General features: G+C 48.4%; 1 protein-coding gene and 1 long non-coding RNA gene across 17 annotated transcripts in view; both read right to left on the reverse strand.

Annotated features, from left to right (window-relative positions):
• The window catches only part of GRAMD1B (GRAM domain containing 1B), a 194198-nt gene that overhangs the window by 106655 nt on the left and 67409 nt on the right, over window positions 1-20134 (reverse strand). Inside the window, exon 1 of one of the 16 annotated variants that reach the window (XM_073239576.1) lies at window positions 1759-2104. The exons of the other annotated variants lie outside the window; for them this stretch is intronic. Coding sequence (XP_073095677.1) covers window positions 1759-1781 — 23 coding nt within the window. The 5' untranslated portion in view covers window positions 1782-2104. Of the gene's footprint in view, window positions 1-1758; window positions 2105-20134 lie in introns of those variants that run through there. 16 annotated transcript variants of the gene reach the window in all.
• On the reverse strand, window positions 6301-9779 carry LOC118967378 (uncharacterized). Its single transcript, XR_005054356.2, has 3 exons — window positions 9031-9779; window positions 8509-8635; window positions 6301-7980 (listed from the first exon to the last, which is right to left on the reverse strand). It is a non-coding gene; the product is annotated as an uncharacterized lncRNA (long non-coding RNA).

Raw genomic sequence — 20134 nt, forward strand, 5'->3', positions numbered from 1 at the left:
CAAGGTTATCCAAGTACAGTTCCAGCCTAACTCTGCTCTCCTGTTGAAAAGCATCGAGAGACCCTCAAAGCAGATTTGTAAAATCAAATGTCTCTGCATGTCCCTGAAGGAACCAACAGGAGCTGAGCAGAGCAGCATTGTGTCAAAGCGATGGCTCATCCTGAGTGACAGCAGCACCCCTCGGCTGCAGCCCGCGTGTGCTCACAGCCGGGCTCGGAGGGACGCAGTGATTTCTGATGAGCCCAGCATCCCCGCTCTCCCAGCAGCAACCTGGGCTCTCCTTGGAGGCCTCACCCAAGTCCCAGGCATAAAGGGCAGCTTTGGATGCAGACCAGGCCTGGGATTCTAAGTGACAACAGCCTCTGCTAACGACTCCAACACAGAGGAAACAGGGAACCTGGCCCCAAGAGAGGCAAGGGCAGGAATGGCCCTTTAATCCCTCCATCTCCCTTACCCAAACTCAGAGGGGGCTTTCAGCACAAGGGCCAGCCATCAGAGGGAACGATGGCCAATCTAGAGAAGAAACGACCAGGCACTGACGCTCCCCGGTGCTCAGGACCTCGGAGTCTTTCCAAGTCAAGCTTACAGGAACAAAGCTCCTCCCGTTCCCTTCCACAGAGTTCCTATTCAGGACCCCCAAAAGGCCCTCTTGCAGAAAGGAGGAGGGCTGGGCTAGACTAATTCTACCAGAGTTTAACCTAGGGCTGGTAGGGGTTTCTGGAAAGCCAGATGTGGTCTAGAGCCAGGCTAGGACTCCATGCATTAAACTGATCAGTATCTGCCCCCGACTCTGAACATCAGCCTTCCATCCAGAGAGACGACCTGCCACCATCCCTGCAGGGGGGTCCCCCCGACTCCTTCTCCTCCACCCAGTCCCCACGGTCTTCAAGGAGAGAAAGCTGCATCCCAGCCCAAGAGCCTCTCCCCTCTGAGCTGCCCACACCATCCTGCAGAGAGAACTAGACCCCCGCTAGGACAAAGTTTTCTCAGAAAAAGTTCCAGTGTCTCAACCAGATAAAAAGCCAGTTCCCCCACCCACCTGATTCAAAGGAGAAAACGGAGAGGTGAGGGGTTTATTCTCTAAATGGAAGGTAAATATATTCTGACTACTTCTGGGGCTACAGCACAGCTATCCCACACCCCAAGCAAGAGGTGGCTTTATAGTCCGACATTAAGCCCAGGAATATACAGCCTGCATTTGCAAAGCCCCAAGGTGTGGACGTGGGCGTGGGGACAGCCCACCCTCCCCTGGAGACCTTCCCCTAGAGGCTGCAGCCTGCCTTCCTGAGTCTATCCTCAGAGAAGCGTCCAGGAGGTCAGAGCTGCCCACTGGGAATGAGGATGCCCTGAGGAGCAGGGTGAGAAAGGCCCCTCGGATGTCTGTGTGTCGGTCTATCTGTCAGGGTAGGGACGCACAGCCTCAGAGCTCCAGCCTGATGGGGACGCACAGGATCTTCATCAAGTTCCCCGCTGTGCATCACCCTCAGCCCCCTCAAAGTTGGAGCTGCAGTTTGATTCTCCCCACAGCCCCCCACCCCGCGAAGATGCCGGCAGGAAACACTGCAGTGGTGCAAAAAAGCTGGGGGGCGCCCGAGAGGGTGGCTCAACTTTGCAGCATGTGTGGCTCCCACCCGAGCCCCTGGGTACTGGACTGGGAGTCGGGCCTGCGGGAAGGAGACCTCTGAGGTTTGAGGTGCTGGGGGACACAGGCTGGGGAAAGACCAGGGAGAGCAAGGTGCCTACGCCTTCTCTACTTACCAGGACAGCTTGAATCCTTTCATTAGTACAGTCACGATAATCCACTGACCGTGTCCTTAGCATCCCTGTGACAGCGCCGGAGGTCCCAGGACATATTTGAAAAGATGACGAAGTCCCAAAAGAACAGAATCCCATGTAATGTGTGACTTGAACACAGAAAGAAAAAGAAGAGAAAGAGAGACAGAGAGAGAAAGCGCAGGCCGGAGGAACTGCGGCTGCCTTCCCGGCTGAAAGCTGGGCTCCCAGGCGGAGGGCAGCCCCTGCAAACCCGGCCCTGGGCCGGAGCTGCTGAGCGCGGCTGCTGCTGCCAGTTTCTGCTGAGGATGGGTAACGCTGGCAAGGCTGCAAGACAAGCCCTGGAGGTGCTGTCAACAGGCAGGCTGCCGGCCCCCCACCCACCCTCACCTCACGCCACCTCCGTGGGCTCAGAGCAGCCTTGGCAAAGGGACCCAAGGAGAGCCGGGGAGGAGAGCAGAAACCTCGCGGAACCTGCACCTCTCTTCCCCCAGGCGGCAGCTCCCGCAGCTCCATATAATCTCCTAATCAATGCAGTACCCAAGCTAAGCACTGCCAGCCACTTCCGCCCATTTAAAGACACAGCACATGTTTTGTCCCAAGATGGGACAGAGAGTCAGGGAGAGGGTGGGTGCACAGCGTGGTGTCTGAGAAGAGGGGCAGAGGACCTGAGGACAAGCACTTCCCTGTGCCGCCAAAGGGTGCAAAGGCCCCACCCCTGGGGGGAGGGGAGCTCTGACCCCAGGCCCTCTGCAGACCTGAGCGTTGTTGGAAGCAGCCAGCAGAGCAGGCCCGGAAGGCCGATGCGAGGTCTAGGTGTCTGAAGGCAGCCGAGCTGCACAAGACCACCTTAAATAGGATCCTCACCCTTTCCCCAGCCAGGCGGGGCGGCGCGGCTGAGAGATCCCTAGCAGTTTTAGGCACACAGAACACACAGTTCCCTTCCCTACTGGGAAAGTTGCCTCAACCGCGACTAATGGGACGCGCGGGGGTGAGGCAGCAACGTCCGGTGGCCCAGCAGCGCCCCCAAGTCACCTGGGGCAGGGATCCCTTTAAGGTGGCCACAAAGGCCAGGTGTGGGATTTAAACACTCTTTTATCACCAACTGCGGGCTCCAAGGAGATTCAGACCAGGCACAGCATCAAACTGAGGAGGGGCTGAGATTTTCAACTTCAACTTGAACATAGAAAATGCACAGGAAAGGGGGCACGGGTGCCTCCTGAAATCCTCTAAGCCAGCCGTGAGTTTCAGCCCCAACGGTTTCCTGGCTGGGATTCCGTTTTGCCCTCCCCTAGCTCACTGACTATCTGGGCCAGCAACGGGAATGGGCAAGAATGAACAAAGAGGAGATTAATTGCAAAATAGCAACCCTCAACTGAACCATAAGCCTTTACCCTGTAACTTGCCCCAAAGCAATCTACAGACCTGCTTAGGTGCTGTATGCAAAGCATCTATCCTTGACCCTCTATAAAGTGATACTCATGACTGGAGCGCAGATCCCCTTTGGCAGCACTCACTGGACTTGTAAAATTACTTGCTACCTGCCTTCCTCTTTTTAGATGGTAAACTCCATGAAGGCAGGGACTGTGTACCCTGTGCAGTTCTTGCTCTCTGCTAACTGGAGGGCTTACACACAGCAGGGGTAGTAGAAGGAAGTGTTCCATTCAGACCTAACTAAAGCAGTGCAGTCCCTCTTCTTGCGGCAGGTCCAGAAGGCCCAGCAGGAATACTCTTTAAGGTATCCTGAGCTTGCAGAAGTAGTCCCAAAGCAGCCCCAGGCTATGGAACTTTCCTCTACACACAGCCCCCATGCCCCTTAAGGCTTTCAATTCTTCAGAACACATCTCTAGTTGTTTTTAAAGCTCTTTGAGCCAGTACCAAGGCCCTACTTTCAGTACAGATATTGCAGGGATACAACAGGATTCCAGGCACAACATTCTCCTTTATGACCTAGAGAATCACTCAAAAGGCCTCCCAGGACATCGATCCCCTAAACAAATGTTACTTAGCCTACTCCAAGTAGATGAGAATATTTTCATCCTGCCCCACCTGCTCAGACCACCAGTAACACATAAAACCTGGATCAATGCTTTCCAAGTACTACATTGGAAACACATGAGAAATGTTGAAATTCTTTAGCTTTTATTCTTTACCTGTTTTTTTTTCTTAAACCTCCTTCAAAACTACGAGTAAGAATTTACTGAGGGCTCCCTATGTCAGGCATTATGCTAAGCATTTTACATGCATTATCTCACTTAATCCTCATATACATTTTATAAAGTGGTAACTATCACTATTTTCGAGGTAAAGCAACTGAAAAGAAAAGATGTACCATCTTGGTTTGCCTAATGCCCAACAACCAATAAGCTCTAAGCTTGGGATTCAAATGCAGGCATGTCCAACTCCAAAACCATCCTCTACATCACGATTGATGCATACAAAAAAATCTATATCAGACAAGCTGATTTTTAAGGGCCCCCAGTCTCCCAGGACAAAAAGAATCCAGGCAACAGATAACAACAACAAAAGACTAAATCAAGCCAACTTTTTTCTGATGCTGCCGAGTGAGTGATGTGAAGAAAAAGAAAAGGGAAGGACAAAGGATGGCCAGGTTGGTTGGGAGACAATCATTTGCCTCAAATTCCCCCTTGGATTTTTCTTCTTTCCAAAACCAGCATCCTCACAGGGCTCGGGAACCTGGATCCATTTTTGTAGTCCCTAAAGAAAACTCTCAAAATACAATTCAAAGATGGCTCTAAAGCGCCGTGGGATCCCTGTTTTTCCCTGCAGTAAATTAAAGAATAAGACCAAGCAAAGGGAAGAAGTATTCCTCACTCAATGTATTTTCCCTCTTTGATTTTCTACAGAGAGCAGTCTGTTTGGTGTGTCTTAAAAAGTTCCCTGACTGGTAAACTGTCAGCACTGACATAATTCTAGAGTTCTCTGGGGGTGGATGTACAGATTCATGACCAGGCAGACACAGTCTGCTTTTGCTTGGCTCTGCAATCTGGGTGCTCCTTGATATTTGTATTTCTGGGAGGGCAAGAATTTTTAGAAAAAAACTAAATTCTGAAGACTTCCATTTCTGGCACTATGGTAGACTAGATAGCATGACAGACCTTACTGTTAAAAACAACTTAAAATGCTGGGTAAAATAAAACATTTAGAAAGGAAAAGAAAGAAAAAAGAAAGACATTCTTTTAAAATGTTTGATGAGCTAGCACAGCAGCAAAGAATCTTTAGAGGCCACAAATTTAGTGAGGGCAGAAATCCAGAAAATTAAGGAAAGCCTTGTGGAGGCAGTTTTTATAGACGACATTTACAGAACCCAGAACCTGTGAAACAGGCTTCGGTTTTCGTGGCCTCAAAGAACACAGTGGATAAGAGACAACATAAAAGTCCACTAAGTGAGCAGTACAAGGGGAGATGTTCTCATAAAGTGGGCCCTGATGGCTGTTCCCTCATCCTAAGGATGAATTTGGAAGGAACTCACCAATGCTACTGAAGAACTAGAAGGAAATTTGCCTGTCTTAAGCCTTGGTAGTAAATGAAGGAGAAGAAATAATGATAAATCATAATTAAAACTGATTCTCACACAGATTGCCTGAGGATTTCCTAAACAATTCACAGAACACAATGACCAGAAAGGAGAAGAATAAATTCAAAGAAAGGGAAAAAGATGGGGCTTATCTGGTAGAAGAAAATTGCAAAATATGTAATTGAAAAAGGAACTGTTCACAGAATTTATAAAAAAAATTCTACACATCAATAAGAAGAGGAAAGACACTTAGAAAAATAAGCAAATGACTTGAGTAAGCACTTTCAGAAAAGCAAGTGATCAATAAATAAATGAAAAGGTACCCACCCTCGCTAGTACTCATGAAAATGCAAATTTAAACTCGAAAAAGATGCTATCTCATATTCATCTCATTGGCAAAACTGAAATGTCCAACAATGTCAAAGTTGAAAAAGAGCTAGTTTTGTTCAACCACCTAAGAAAACTATTTGGTATTATGTAGTAAAGTTGAAGAAATGCATCCCCTCACTAATGACCCCAGTGATGAGGAAATTCACATTAAGGGCCATACAAGAGAAACTTCATACAATGCTATAGGTGACAACATGATTTGCAGAAACAAACCAAAAAAAACTGGAAATAAAACTAATGTCTATCAACAGCAGAAAGAACAAATAACTGTGGTTATTTTTTAAAGTGGGATTTGATATAACAGCAGCATATGCAAAATTTATAAATTACTGTCATGTGCCACAAACTAGATGAATCTCAAGAAAAATGATGAATGGAAAAAGCAAATAGTGAAAAAAATGCCCAGCATGGTTGCATGTATCCTCTGTATAGCTACAGAACACAGACCGTGATAGGTATTTTATATCCACATAGATACAGAATACCCAGCTATCTGTACAGATGGATATCCCATATTCATAAAATAAAAAATCAAAGGGATAGCAAATGCAACATTGAGAAAGGCAGTCCCTCTGATGGGTGAGGAAGACCGTGGGGTCAGCAGGACAGAAAAGTATACGGTGTCTGTTGTTTCTTCTTTCTGTGTACTTTAACAAAAAATAATTTTAAAAAATCAGACAATGCCTGACACCCCTCTTCTCCTTTGGGTTTTGTGAACAGATCTGTTGAAAGGGCAGGATGGTGGCTGGAGAAGGATGGACTACGACAATGGTTTGCATAATTTTCATTTTCACAAATCCTAAATTTTAAAAAATGGGCCTTCCCAGGCTCACTGATATTCCAAAATTTGCTGCGTTTCCGAGGTTGGATTAACGTAAGGTTGGTTTGTATTGCTCTAGGCCTCTTGCTACAATGGTATCTTCCAAATTTGCAGGGTTTGGAATGCTGGCTGAAAAAAAAAGTTTCTTTTTGATTTAGCTGTTTTGACAGTGTCACAGCCTTTTAGGAGCCTGCCTGTCTCACCGCCCTGGTACTCTTCCTCTCCCAGTCCAAGGAAAACATGATTGGCGCTTCTTGCCTCATGCATAAGCAGGACTAGAAGGGTGAAAGGTCTTTGAACCAGAGCACACTGCTGGTAAGCAGACACTCCAGGCCCCCAGCCAAAGGAAATCTGGAAGCTGTGGTCCCAGGGCAGAACTCAGCCTCCCTGACTCCCACCTCCCCAAGGGTGGCTCTTTCCACTGCCAGAGGGGCAGACCTCCTCATGACCTTGGGACGTCCCTGAGAGCCTATTGGGAGCAGCAAAGAGATGGGGGACATGATGCCTGAGGCTGTCCTTCTGTTGCAAGGTCTTGGATTCTGTGCTGCTCTCCCTCTGCCCCTCTCTGGAGGAGAGGAGAGCCGCAGTACCAGGCTGGAGCTGTGTGCCTCTAGGAGCCGGTAAAACTGGGGCAGAGCAGAGCTGCAGTCCCACGCTGGGGAATCAGAGCTCCAAGCCCGAGCAGGCGCGTCGTCAGGCGCTGAGGGTGTTATATTTAAGGAGCCTTTTGGAGGTCAGAAAGCAAGCAAGGGGGTGGGGGGGAGGAACAGTCTCCTAAACACTCCATTTTAACAACAAGCTTCCTCCTGGTCCTCCAGCCAGAATCCTCCTCCAAATTCCAAACTGCAGTCACTAAAGCCTGTGTGAGGGGACAGCAGATGGCCAGAGCTGCACCCGCTCAGGTGCTCTCCACGGCTTCCCTGTCCCCACCCCCCTCGGCACTCTCCCCTCCCCACCCTCTACCACTATTAGTCACTGGCTCTGGGGTGACAGTGTGGGCTGCTCGCATTGGCCTCGCCTTCTGGTCTGTTCATCTGTGTCAGCGCCCAGCTGGGAGCTTCCAGAGCCCTCCCCTCCCCTCCTAACAGGGGGACCCACGTGCACACCCCCGCCTCGCAGCCACACCGGTCCACTGCGGGGAGGGGTGGGGAGGGCAGCCCAGGCCGCAGGGCAGCTGAGGTTGGGAGGCTTGTGTGGCGTCCAAGAAAGAGGCTCTGTCCGTTTCAAGAGTGCTTCCTTCTGCCTCCATGACACAAGGGATATACTGAAGGTGCTGGAGTTTTTGTGTTTTTATTTTTTTTTAAAAAAAGGACAGGCTTATCCCCTGACCCCCACCCATCTTTGCCCCTCCTTCACAATCTGCTAATCCAGAATGTTCTCTCCAGGCAACCAACAGGATGGACAAGGTCAAAGCCAGCTCCAGGAGGCTCCACCGTGCTCCCAGCGGCTCCACCACTGCCTGGGGAGGGAGGAAAACAGGATGGGGGTGGGGGAGGGGTTGGCAGGGGCTTCCACAGGTGGCTGTCCGCTCCACAGTTTAAGGTGGTCTCCCCTACATCGTGTCATGTGAGTCTCACTGAGGCCGGTGAGGTATGGCCGAACCACATTTAAGGGAGGCAGAAACCGAGATCTGGGGAGGTCTAGCTCTCTTCCTACCGCTAGTAGCTGCTCCTGCTGTGAGATAAGGTGGCAGCTGGTGCAAAGAGGAAAAGCTAAAAGGTAAAGCCTTTACATGCCTGGGATCCACAAACCCGCTCACCTCACTCTAGCCCAGGAACCTCTCCTTCTCAGCCAGGCCAGGATGAAACTGTCTCCCTTGATCGCCCCAGCACAGAACCCAGCTAAGCTGACTCCCTCTTCCCAAGCAGCTCCCGAGATCCCTTCTCCATGGAGACTTCCTGGCTTGATGAAAGGAGACTGGGGTTTCCCTGGCCCTGCTCGGTCTGCCAGCGGAAATCCCAAAGAGGACTCCCTCTCTCCATCCTACCTTCCCCTCCACCTCCAATGCCATTTGAACACATGATGGCCTGACGCAACCATGCTGGTTTGCTTGTCTCCTTCAGCAGTGCGTCCTGGATCACAACTCTCTCTGCTGCTAGGCAGAAGGGTGGCCCCTAGGAGGTAACAGCCCCCTTGTCAGGAGGGCCTAACACACGCACCTCAGAAACCCACCCCCAACCAGGAGAGGGGGCCTGCCTGATTTCACTCACTCTAATTACGTGCATAATGAAAGAAAACATTTCTTCTGCCAGATGGAAGAAACAAGGCAGGTTTCCAATGACCTCTCCCCGCTCATTCCTGGTTTATTTTCAGGAGAAATTCAGGGTGGCTGATGGTGTCGGGCACCCAGGAGGGTGCTTATAAACTCAGGCTTCCTCAGGGAGGGAGCACCATACACCCACAGCCAGCTGCTTCTTGCTCGCCTCCCACCAATGGGAGATTTCTCCTTTCTCAACTAAGTTACATATAAAAAGTATCATGAACAAATAGAGGAATTGTGTTAACTCACTTGAGCCGTGAAAATCTCCTGGCCAAGGACAAGACAAGAAACTATTGTTGGCAGCAGAGAAACAGCTTCTGATATACCAAGCCTAGAAAAAAACACATTCTTATCCGACTCGGGCCTGACACCAGTCTCAGAGGTGTGCACTGTGCTTTAGCGCAGAGACTCTGGCATTAGACTGGGTTCAAATCCATACTTAACAGCTATGTGACCTTGAGAAAGTAACTGCCTTTTCTCTAAGCCTCAACTCCATTTATGAAAAGGCGATGATAACAACCCCAAGGTTGTTAGCAGGAATCAATGACCAACACATGATATAATGTCAAAAAAGTGCTCAATATATTTTAAACATTATTATGATTATTCTCAATCAGTGTCCCCAGACCACCACTACCTGTTGCAAGAACCATAGGCTCCATCCGCTTCTATGCCTCCTAATCTACATTTTCTCCTTTACCTAAACAAAGATACTAATTTTCCTGTTTCATTGGGGATATTTTGGTATTTTTATATTTTGTGGTATTTCTGTTAGATCAGTCAGCTATTTATTGATTCCACAATAACTGTATTGAGTGCCTAATATATTCATGACCCGGGCAAATCATGATGATATTTTAATGATAAGTGTAATCTCCTCCTTGGTCTCTAGAAGCTTATAATCTAATAAGGAAGATAAGACACAGGCATTAATTATATTAAATAATTCTAACATAAATTTTAAAGCACTAAGTCCTATCTATAAGAGAGGGACAATCAGAAGGACACAGTACTTGTTTTTCAAAGTGAACATAAATTTGTAATCCTTATGCCTAGTTTTCAATCTACTAATGAGGAATGATAAACATTCTCATTTAACCTCTGTCTGTGGTAAGTATTTCTTGATTAGTCTAGTCTTAACACCAAAAGTTATCCAGAAAAAGGATCCAATATCTGTCACCATCCTTTGTGGAGACAAAAAACTTCCTGTTTGCATGACAGGTGCCCAGAAATAGTGCCTTTGGAACCTATTGCTACTGTCCCTGCCAATAAAGACAGGTTTATTTGGATGTAGCAGACTGCAGCTAATGGGTTGAATTTTGAAGTTTCATTTCCTCCCATCAGGATATTTGCTCATCAGTGCCTTAAGGTTGGGGAAAAATAAAAATGCTCAAAGGTGTTTCAGGCCCTTATGTATCTAGTATATTCTCTTAACGTAACAGATATGAGATTGGCATCATCAGGTAAACCTAAGAGCTCAAGCTCCATCTGTCTTGGGTGCAGAGCTAGTCAGTAAATGCACTGAGTCCTCCCGGACTAAACCCAGTGACCTTTGTTGTTCGGGGCACCCAGGCGCTGGTGTGTCATGAAGTATTTACGTGGATCCGTGGATAACGGAGAGAAATAAGGGCAACATGGTAAGTTTAAAAACAGCTAAATATACTGAATTTTTAATTTTTTATAACATGTGTTTTCAAAGGTTGTGTTAAAATATTCTTTAAATCTAGACCCTAGGTAGTGGTAGTTCTAAATTTCAGTTCTGTTCTGCTACCTTTTTTTAGGTACAATAACTATCTGGCAATTCTGTTCAGTCTACCAAACCTTTTCAATTTCTCTACAAAGCCCACAAGTTCAGACTCCCCTCTGAAAAAGCCTCAGTTCAAAAGTCTCACATTCCACAATCTCTTCTCCACTCAACTCCCTTGTCTTTAGGTGTTCCTCTGGGTCACAGAAGTTCCTGACCTAGTCTCTTATTTTTAATTGAGATATAATTGACACATCACATTAGCTTCAGGTGTACAACGTGTTTCGCTATATGTATATATTGTGGAATGGTCACCACAATGTCTAGTTACCATCCATTCCCACACAGAACTTTTTTTCTTACGGTGACTTGATCCAGTCTTGAATGCTCTGACCACGGCTTGCAGGTATGCCTGCACCTCCCGTACACATATGTGTACAACTGTTGTCCTCCTAACCTCAGACACATTTCCAGTTGTTCCCTAACACCTTCGCCTGCATGTCTCATGGGCAACTCAAAGCCAGCATGACTCACTGAAGGTCCTCACCGTCTCTGTACATGGCCTCTGACTCTGACCTCCTGTGTCTCTCCCAATGAATGACATTCCAGCAACCCCGTCACCCATGCAGACATTCATCCGACCCACTCCTCCTCGTCCACCTCCCATTCAACTAGTTATAAGACATATCAATTTAGCTCCCTAAATCTGACAAGAGTTTGTTTCTTGTTATCAGTTTTTACCTGCCTTTCAATTTTCATCTTTAGTTTGCAGCTGTACTTACCCTCCCCTATTTGTTTATTCACCAAGTATTTATTGAGCATCAATCATCTATACTAAGTAATATGCTAGATGCTAGGAGTTTTGTGGCCCAGAAGGCAAAAACACACTACCCCTGTACTTAAAAAGCTTATAGTCTAGTGGGGGAAAAAAGACATGTAAAAAGTGTCAGAGATGGTACAAAATAAGGAAATGATCAATTCTTTGTCTGCCTTGAAGCCAGAGAGTACATTTTCAAAAGCAAATCTGATGATATCATAAAATCCTTCAAATGTCCCCAGTATCCACATAATCCTAACACTGTATTAGGCTGTCCAAGGATGTCAGGTCCCACTTAAGTCACCAGGTCCGTCATCTGCCTCCAATTGTCCATGCCCATTGCACCCACGCTCATGCCAAACTAGTCATAGTGCCCTGGGTGGTGCCAGGTCCGTGCTGTCACCTTCCCCGCCTAGCGAGTGTCCAGTGAGCACCTAGGTACACCAGGCATTTATCTCATTGAATCCTCACAATGACCACGCACAGTCAACGCTCTTGCCCTCATTCACAACGAGGAAACTGACTAGGAAAGGCTCAAGTTCACAGAGCCAGAAAGTGGCAGTGCCAGCGTTTGAACCCATGTATGTCCAACTCCAAATCATAACTAGATGACCTCTCTTTTCTTGTCTGCCTAATAAACTCCCACCCATGCTTTAGGTCTCAAATAAAATGTCACTTACTTCAGAAAGCCCTCATGCCTGCCTGGGCAACACTAAACATCTTTTGTGCTTCCCTAGTGACTCAAATGTCTAGTGCAGCCCATGTGCCATCATCATTTGTTTACACATCTGTCTCCCCTAAGAACCTATGAGCAAATGCTCACAATGATCATTTGCTTTTCATATACAACCTCCATACTGAATTCTGTTGGAACATAATTGGCATTTAATAAACATTCATTGGATGAATGGATCAATGAGTGCTTACCAATCTCTTTTCTCAAGATTGGGACAAAAACTCTCGGGACACAATTTATCACCAACCTATCTTAACACAGTCATGTTGGGATATCAGACGGCCTCAGTCTGAAACTGCAATTAAAAAAAAAAAAAGCACCATGGCATACATATCAGAGCCTCAAAATCCAGACTCCAGGAGATGAAATCACACCTCCAACAGCCCTCCTACAGGGACTGGACATAGTCTAAATGGACAGCATTTCATCAAGAGTGCCCACACCTCCGACGAATGGCTATTTCATTCTGGAAAGCTGAACCCCAATATGTTGGGGGCATGAGGAATTCCTGGGAACAGAATCTCATATAAAACTGGGAAGGCCAAGCTAGGCGGATGCACTTACATGTAGGCAGACATTTAAAATATGATATCCAATTCACATGGAAATGGCTTACCAATGAGTCACAATAGGAATTTCTGCCACATCTACACACTATCAGAGATTCAGTACATCACCCCTAACATATAGGTTCTTTTGTACCTGGGCTGCAAAATGCAAACAGGCTCTTTATAGGAGCATCTTGATCAGTTACAAGTTCTAAACTGTTTTGAGTTATAAGCCCTCTGGAGATCTGATGAGAGCCATAGATACTCTTCATAGAAAAATGCAGAGATACAGAATTTTGACTACAAATGATAGAGGCTCACAGACCTCTCCTAAAGTCTATCCAAGAGCCTTAAGGGTTCATGGGCCCAGCCTGAAAACACCTGAACTAATCTCCCTCCAAAGAGTTTAGGCTAGAGAAGCTTAAAGAAAATCATCACAGCTCTGGGGTTACACCCATCTGTTTCTGTGACTAATCAGATTCACTCTTGTGGTCATTTCTAGCCGCGGGAATGGTCTGGCTCCAAGGTCTGATTGAGATAATCTGCAATCTGGACTAAGGAATGGCAAGAGCCTAAGAAAAATGAAGCTGTTTCTACTTCCATGGGCACATGCAAACACACGTCTACCAACTAGCTGCAGAGTGACTCCCCAGTCCCCCCACAGCACGCCATTCCCAGAGCACTCACCACCCTGACAGCCAGTTGGCTGATACCAAATCACTTTCAACTTCAAGAGCTCATTGACTGGTAGGTTTGTAAGAGGTAAGCGCGGCGAGAGGTGACACTCAACATCACCAAGAGCATTCCAGCCAGACAGCAAACGGCTTGGAGCAAACTTTCACATCCAAACACAGTGGCAGATGCCTGCACACCGCCAACGGGGGATGGCACCTGCCTCAAGGGAGGCACTCAGATGCTTGTGGGACGCAGGGAAAAGAGAGGAAGGGGAGAGGTGCGTGTGGTGGGGGGTGTTCCGGGGAGGCCTGTTCTCATTCAGTTTTGCCCTCCCTAGCTCCTTTCTCCAAGCAAATGAGGTATTTGACAGATCTAAGCTGGTTAAAGAACAGATGTGTGTGATTTTCACCTGTGCAGACAAGGAGATGAAAGCCCAAGGAGGCTGAGGAACTTGGATGAAATGATAGCGCATGTGGGAGTGGGAGCAAGGAGATGAGAACCCAGGTCTGTGATTCCCAGAGGTGGGTCCCAAGCCCTGTACCAGATCGCTGCCTGCAGCGCCTGGGCTGTTTGGGCATCCCACCTCATTCTGTCCTCCAGATGCACATGGGGTAGCCACCTGCCTGGAAGTCTGACCCTCACCCAGTCTTCCATCTCCGAGAGAAAGGAGACCTTGCCACCTGGCCGAGAAGGAAGCCCGCCCCACCCCCAGCCAAACCAAGAGCTGAGATACTCTGGAAGGACTACAAGTCTCTTCCTGCACACAGCGGTTGGGGTTGGGGCTTGCAGGCTCAGCTTCCCTAGATACCCCCATCCACTCCCAATGGCTCAAGCTCCTTGTTTGGAAAAAACCTTACAGAAAAAACTTCAAACTGCCAGCAGGACTCAGGACAGGTGAGAAACCTATCTCAGGAACGCCCTCTAGCGTGCCTACAGGGTCCAGGCAACACAGCACCCAGGCACCACTCCCCAGAGGTGCCCAGACCGCACTTCCATTGGGGCATCAGCAGAGCGGAGGGAGGGCACAGCAGCAGAGCTGCCACTCAGAGACAAACTCGTCGCCAATCCCAAGGCCAACATCTGCTGCAGGATGAGAGGCAGTCTCTGCTCCCAAGACCGTCCAGCCCACACCAACCCCACCCATTCCTTATACAACAGGCAGAGGGGAAAGGAGCAGCAGCCACAAGGTGAAAAGAACGTGTGGCAATGGCACAAAGGGACTGAGAAAGCACGGTGGTACAGGGAAAGGCAGCGGGAGCCTCAGAGAGACAGGCTGAAGATAACTGGAAAACAGGGCAAAGCTGACGAGAAAGACAGACACCCAAGTCCGCTAGAGACCAAAGCCAGAGACCATCCCGCCCACCCGCTCAGCCCTCCAGACACAGTGAGGCGTGCGCCCCCCGAGGGCCCAGCCATCCTCCCTCTCCTGAGGTCCTCACGCTCTCGGCATTCCCGCCGCTCTGACACAGCCCCTGGATTCTCAGGAGTGGTGGGCCGAGGGGGAGGAGGGGAGAGAAAAGGGAACCAAAGGCAGAACTTGCCAAGCGAAGCCACTTACGCACAGTGCGGCCGGCAGCATTTCCATCCTACCTTTGCTGTCGCCACATCGGCCGGCTCCATGATCTCTGCTTGGCCTAAGGAGCAGCGGCACCATCCAGAGAGAAAAGGCAGAGTCACAAACGTCCACCCAGAGAGAAGAAACCACCCTTCGGGAAGGTCAGGGAAAATAAGAGACTGAGTTCTACTCTGTGGCCCCCTGGGACGTTCTCTGTCGGTGGGGAGAGGACAGAGCCTTGGGGTCCCAGCAAGTCAGGGTGCCTGTCTGTGTGCCCATAGATGCCCGTCAGGCTGAGTCAGGGGGCGTCTCCCCTTGCCTGGGGCTTCTTCCCAGGAGGTGAGTGCGGGTCTCAGCAGGGCTCCCCCTGCTGGGGGACAGCACACAGGGACGGAGGCCCTGCCCGCCCACCACCCGGCCAACTGGTACCCCACGGGTCAGGCAGAGGGGAGCATGTGGGAAGAGACCAGCTGGCGGGTGCTGAGCAAGTGCTGGGGATAGCAGGAAGGGAGCAGGCCGGGGCTGGTGGGGGGTGGGTGTGAGAACCTCAAGAAGAAGGTGCAGGGACTCAGATGGAAGCAGAAGGTCCTGTGCAAGGAGGTGCCCAAGCCACAAAGCCAGGGCCAGCTCGGCAAGGTCGAGAATGCAGAGGGAGAGGAATTCGCCCCGTGAAGCCACTCACCTTGCAATAACATTCAGACTGACTGAGGCCTACACAGGAGCCAGGAGCGGGCGGTTCACACCCCCCCACTGCACTCCCAGAGACTCACAGCCTCGGTCTAAAGGTACATGAGAGCAGCCGGCAGCCCGGCTGGATCTGCAGAGGCCCCTGGCTCTGAAGCAGCAGCCTGATTGGACGAGCGGGATGACTTCATCCGGCCCCATTCATCACTCTAGGTTTCCTGCCCAGCAGGGACAGGCCGCGCTGCTTGCAGTGACTACAGCTTCCTCTCTGGCCGTTTTGCTCAGGCAGCCTGGGTTAAGCTGTGTCATGGGGCAGCAGTGGGAAAGGGATCAGAGCACCCAAGGTCCTAGAGGGAATTAGGGAGCAGGCAGCTCCGTATTTGGAAAGCACAAAGCCTCCACTGCCAGCACAGTGTATACATTCACTGTGTGCACTTGCTGAGGCGGCGCCAGTGTACATGCGAAAGAGCAGCATCCCTCCTCAAAACCAGCAAAGAGACCCAGCTGTGCACCCTGGGGAACCACTGATCTGCCTGCCAAAAAAGTTAAACATATTCAAGTCTTTAGAGATATTTCTCCCAACAGAAAATCACCCCTGGGAAAGCAGACGGATGTCCTCAGGCCTTCCCATCCCTGGGCCTCCCTGCTCCCCTGTCCCCCTCCCTGAGTGCCAGCTCTACCAGCTCCTCTCCTGGGCTAACCTGGGCTTGTCATTAAGAACGCTGATTCCTTCATGCCTATGGTTACAGGTGGCCGAGACATTAAAGTTTCAGCTTCATGTCAAAGATGAGCAAACCCAGGCCCAGGAAAAAAAGGAAAGGGTAAAAGGAAGGCCTCCCAGCACTCCTTTCCCAGCCCCACCCAGACCGACCCCTCAGGAAGGGTGAGATCCTGAGGGAAAGGATGCCCCCTCATTTCCTCGCTCCCTATCCAGCCCCCAAAACCCGGCAAAGCAACGGTTGAATAGCAAGATTAAAATATAAGAGAATAAATGAAGGCACAGATCTTGAGATCGCTCATTCATTCCCGCCTACGTGTGCCTGGTTCTTTTCTATGATCCTGCTCTGGTTCAAGCCTGACATCGCAACTAAACTTAACACTCAGGTAGACTAACACGGAGCAGGAAAGAGTTTTCCAAAAGAATGACAACACCCACAATTCTACCAGTTTGTACAGCACACATGGGTGTGGCTTAACAACAGGAATAATAATTGTAACACAGGACCTGCCATTTATACAGCCCTCCACAATCTACACCCCATTTTCAAATCTATCACCTCATTTGGTACTCACAGGAGCCCTGTGAGGTGAATATCACTTCTCTCATTTCAAACACAATTAAACCGAGTCAGAGACGTCAAATGACTTGCCCAAGGTCACACAGCACAGCAGAGCTGTGACTCAAACCTGTGTTCACTGACTCCAAATCCCTTTCCACTAATATCATACTACTAAATTCCCCACCACTTCACTTTGTCCCCCTCAACCTGCCCCCAGCTCTTGTTCCCCATTACCATAGACTCAGAGAATGTAAAACATTAATTAATTTAATATTTCTCTTTGGGACCACTTTTTTTTTTTTGAAGATGGCAAATTATAAGAAAATGCATTATCAAATGTTAGGGGGCAAAAAAAAAAAAACCTTGTGCCTATCCAGAGGTTAATATATAGATTTAGTGCATCTCCTGTGTCCAGTGGAAACTACTTTTAAGTAGAATCAAAGACTCACTCAATGTGTACTTTATTTAGGCAGAAAAGTAGACCAGGATACATGCCCAAACTGGTCAACTATTAAGACTAAAATTAAGGGGGGTGGAGGGAGACGTACCTCATGGTTCCCAGAGGTATATTCTTTTTCCCAGCCATCTTAAGCACAGAAGATATTCCTTCTCCCTTTCCTATCCCATCTCACTCTATTAGCCAAGGGGCATCAAGTTACATAAAACCAAATATAAAAAAGAGAAGAGCAGCAGAATATCATTCAAGCTAATGGACTGGTTTTCTTTAATTCACATAGGCCAACAACTGAGAAGGGTAAGAGGCTTCGCTAGTAGTGCAGTAGAGGTATTCCATCATACCCCCACCAAAACAGAAAGCAGAGGTATGCAGGCCATCCCAGTTCCAGGCCTGCCATCCCTACTCAGCGGCTATCATGTTCCTTCTAGCTATTGCTCTGGCCTGTGGCCCTCTCTGTTCTCAGGCTGACAGTCAAATGTACAAACAGATGGAGAGGAGAAGGCTAGTACCCATGAAGGAGGATGTTCTGTTTCATCAAAACCACACAGAAATCAGACCCATGTCAATGGGACTCCACCCCATCTCCCAAATGACCAAACATATCTACCTACTCAGTTCTTCGAGGCATCCAACTGTCACACAGCCCTGGATGGTGAATAGAGCAGACAGCACTGACATGAGCTGCTCAGCCCACAAGCATCCATGTATATTTTACAAAGCAATTCATATGGCTTGAATGCAAAAGCAGGGAGAATGCTGCTAGCTAGAGAGAAGACAACCTAGAAGATGGGGCACGGCAGGAGGTCAAGGATAATGCTAGGCTTTAATGAGAAAAGAGGGAAAAAGATAATTCCTGGAAGAGAGACAGAAAAAAAGAGTGACACTGAAAGGGGGGGAAAAAAAACTCATGCAAAGTTCTAATGAAGAGCACAGAGTCCACACCTCTGCTACTTAGCAGGAGGAAATCAATCTAAATAACTTGTTATAGGACAAATTGCTCTTCTATTTATGCATTTGATTTTTGAACTACAGAACAAGAAGCTCCCTCTTCTACAAGTTCATCTCACTCCAGTTTGCCTAATATTTATTTAAAAGATAGACGTCTTATAATATCATTATATCATATTCTGTCAAGGACAATTATTTATACTAATTACTTTACCCTACGTGTGATAGTCTAACTCCTTTATCACTGTACTTATATACCAAGTGAAGGAAAGAAAAAGAAAAACAGCTGGATACTTGAAAGGAGGGTAGAGTGAGTTTTGGCAGGAGATGGTTCAGGTGTGGTGGGAAGTACGGGCATTCAGCTCCCTGAGGCCTTCCCAGAAGCTGGGCACTGCATCTGCCTCTGGAGGAAGAGCCTCCTATAAGCCAGCTGCCTCTGGGTGGCAGGGGCTGCAAGAAAACCAAGTCAGGCTGTTTCCAGCCCGGGGATGGACGTCCCCTGCTGCACTGTGGGAAATGTAGTTCTCCCAGTAAGGGGCAGTGGTGCGGCCATGTTTGCATTGCTTGTAAAATGTGCGGCTGGGTCGCCCTGCCTGTCCTGAGGCTACAATTATGGATCATATGCCTTTGCCAAAGAGGTGAAATGCCTTCTCTCTGGAATCTGGGTAATGACTGTACACTGAAAAGATGGTGATGGAACCAGGAGATTCACAGAACTACCCGAGACTAGGAGTACAGAAGACCTTGAGAGGTCACTTGATGTCTCTGCTCCCTGTATACAGAAAACGACATCTTCTCTTGAGAAGGGAAGGGACAGAAAAAGAGGAAGGGAGAGAGGGAGAGTGAAGGAGGAAAGGGCACTGTGTGATTGGGTGTCTGAGTGACTAGAAGGTGATGTCTCATCTCTTTTGCTTGTTAACTGTCAACTCTTTGAAAAGGCAGTTGAGAAGAACATGCCTCTCTAGGCGTTCTGCTTAAGTTTGAATTCTTAACTGCCTGGTACCATCTGTGTGATGTCAAGCAAACCACTTAGCCTCTCTGTGCTCCCATTTCCTCATCTGTAAGATACGGAGAATAACACTGCTCAACTCAGGCTGCTGTGAAGATTACATGAGATAACATACATAAGGGCCTTAGAATTATGTCTGGCACACAGTTAACACACCTAAGTGTTAGGTGCTTTTACTAGTAGTAGTAGTTATTATAATTCTTCTTCTTCAGTGGTGCACGTCCTGTCTTCCCCTGATCCATGGGACTCCCTTCACAGAGCATGACATATTAAATGCCTTACAGAGCTAATGAGGGTAGAGGTACACTGGACAGAAATCAAGTTCACTTGCTCTTAGATGAATAAAGACCTAAAAAGGAGGGTGTGACAGTCATTAGGAAAAGGAAAAGGAATAAGGGAGAGAACTACAGCATGAGACATTTTTGGGTGATACAGAATGGTGGTGGACGTAAAGGGGACGTGTAGGGAGCTTTGGAGAGAAAAGCCATCAAAGAACAAGTCAGTTCTTTGCCTTCCCTTACCTACCACCTCTAGGCCCAATCGCCACCTCTACATGGCAGCTGGTCCCTGTACTATACTTTCAAATGACAAATTTGTGCATGTGCTTCAAAAGTGGAGAAGGTCATAAATCCCTAAGGCACATAATTCTCCCTCTCCCTGCCCTGGAGGTTCACCTTAGATCTGTACCAATTTTCAGAAAGACCTAGAGCTGGGCTACAGAGGACCTCAGAGCCTTCCAAACATGTGCTGCCCAGCACATGCCTGAGAAGCCACAGGATTAACTGAGCAGGGGGTCGGCAGGGATGGAAGAGGGGGAAGAGGCCAATGATACGGCTTGACCTTTCTATGGTGCAAGGGAAACAGGAGCTGCATGGGTCTCCACTGTATGAGCAGCGAAGG

Source organism: Manis javanica, chromosome 6 (assembly GCF_040802235.1).
Source record: "Manis javanica isolate MJ-LG chromosome 6, MJ_LKY, whole genome shotgun sequence".
Taxonomy (NCBI): Eukaryota; Metazoa; Chordata; class Mammalia; order Pholidota; family Manidae; genus Manis; species Manis javanica.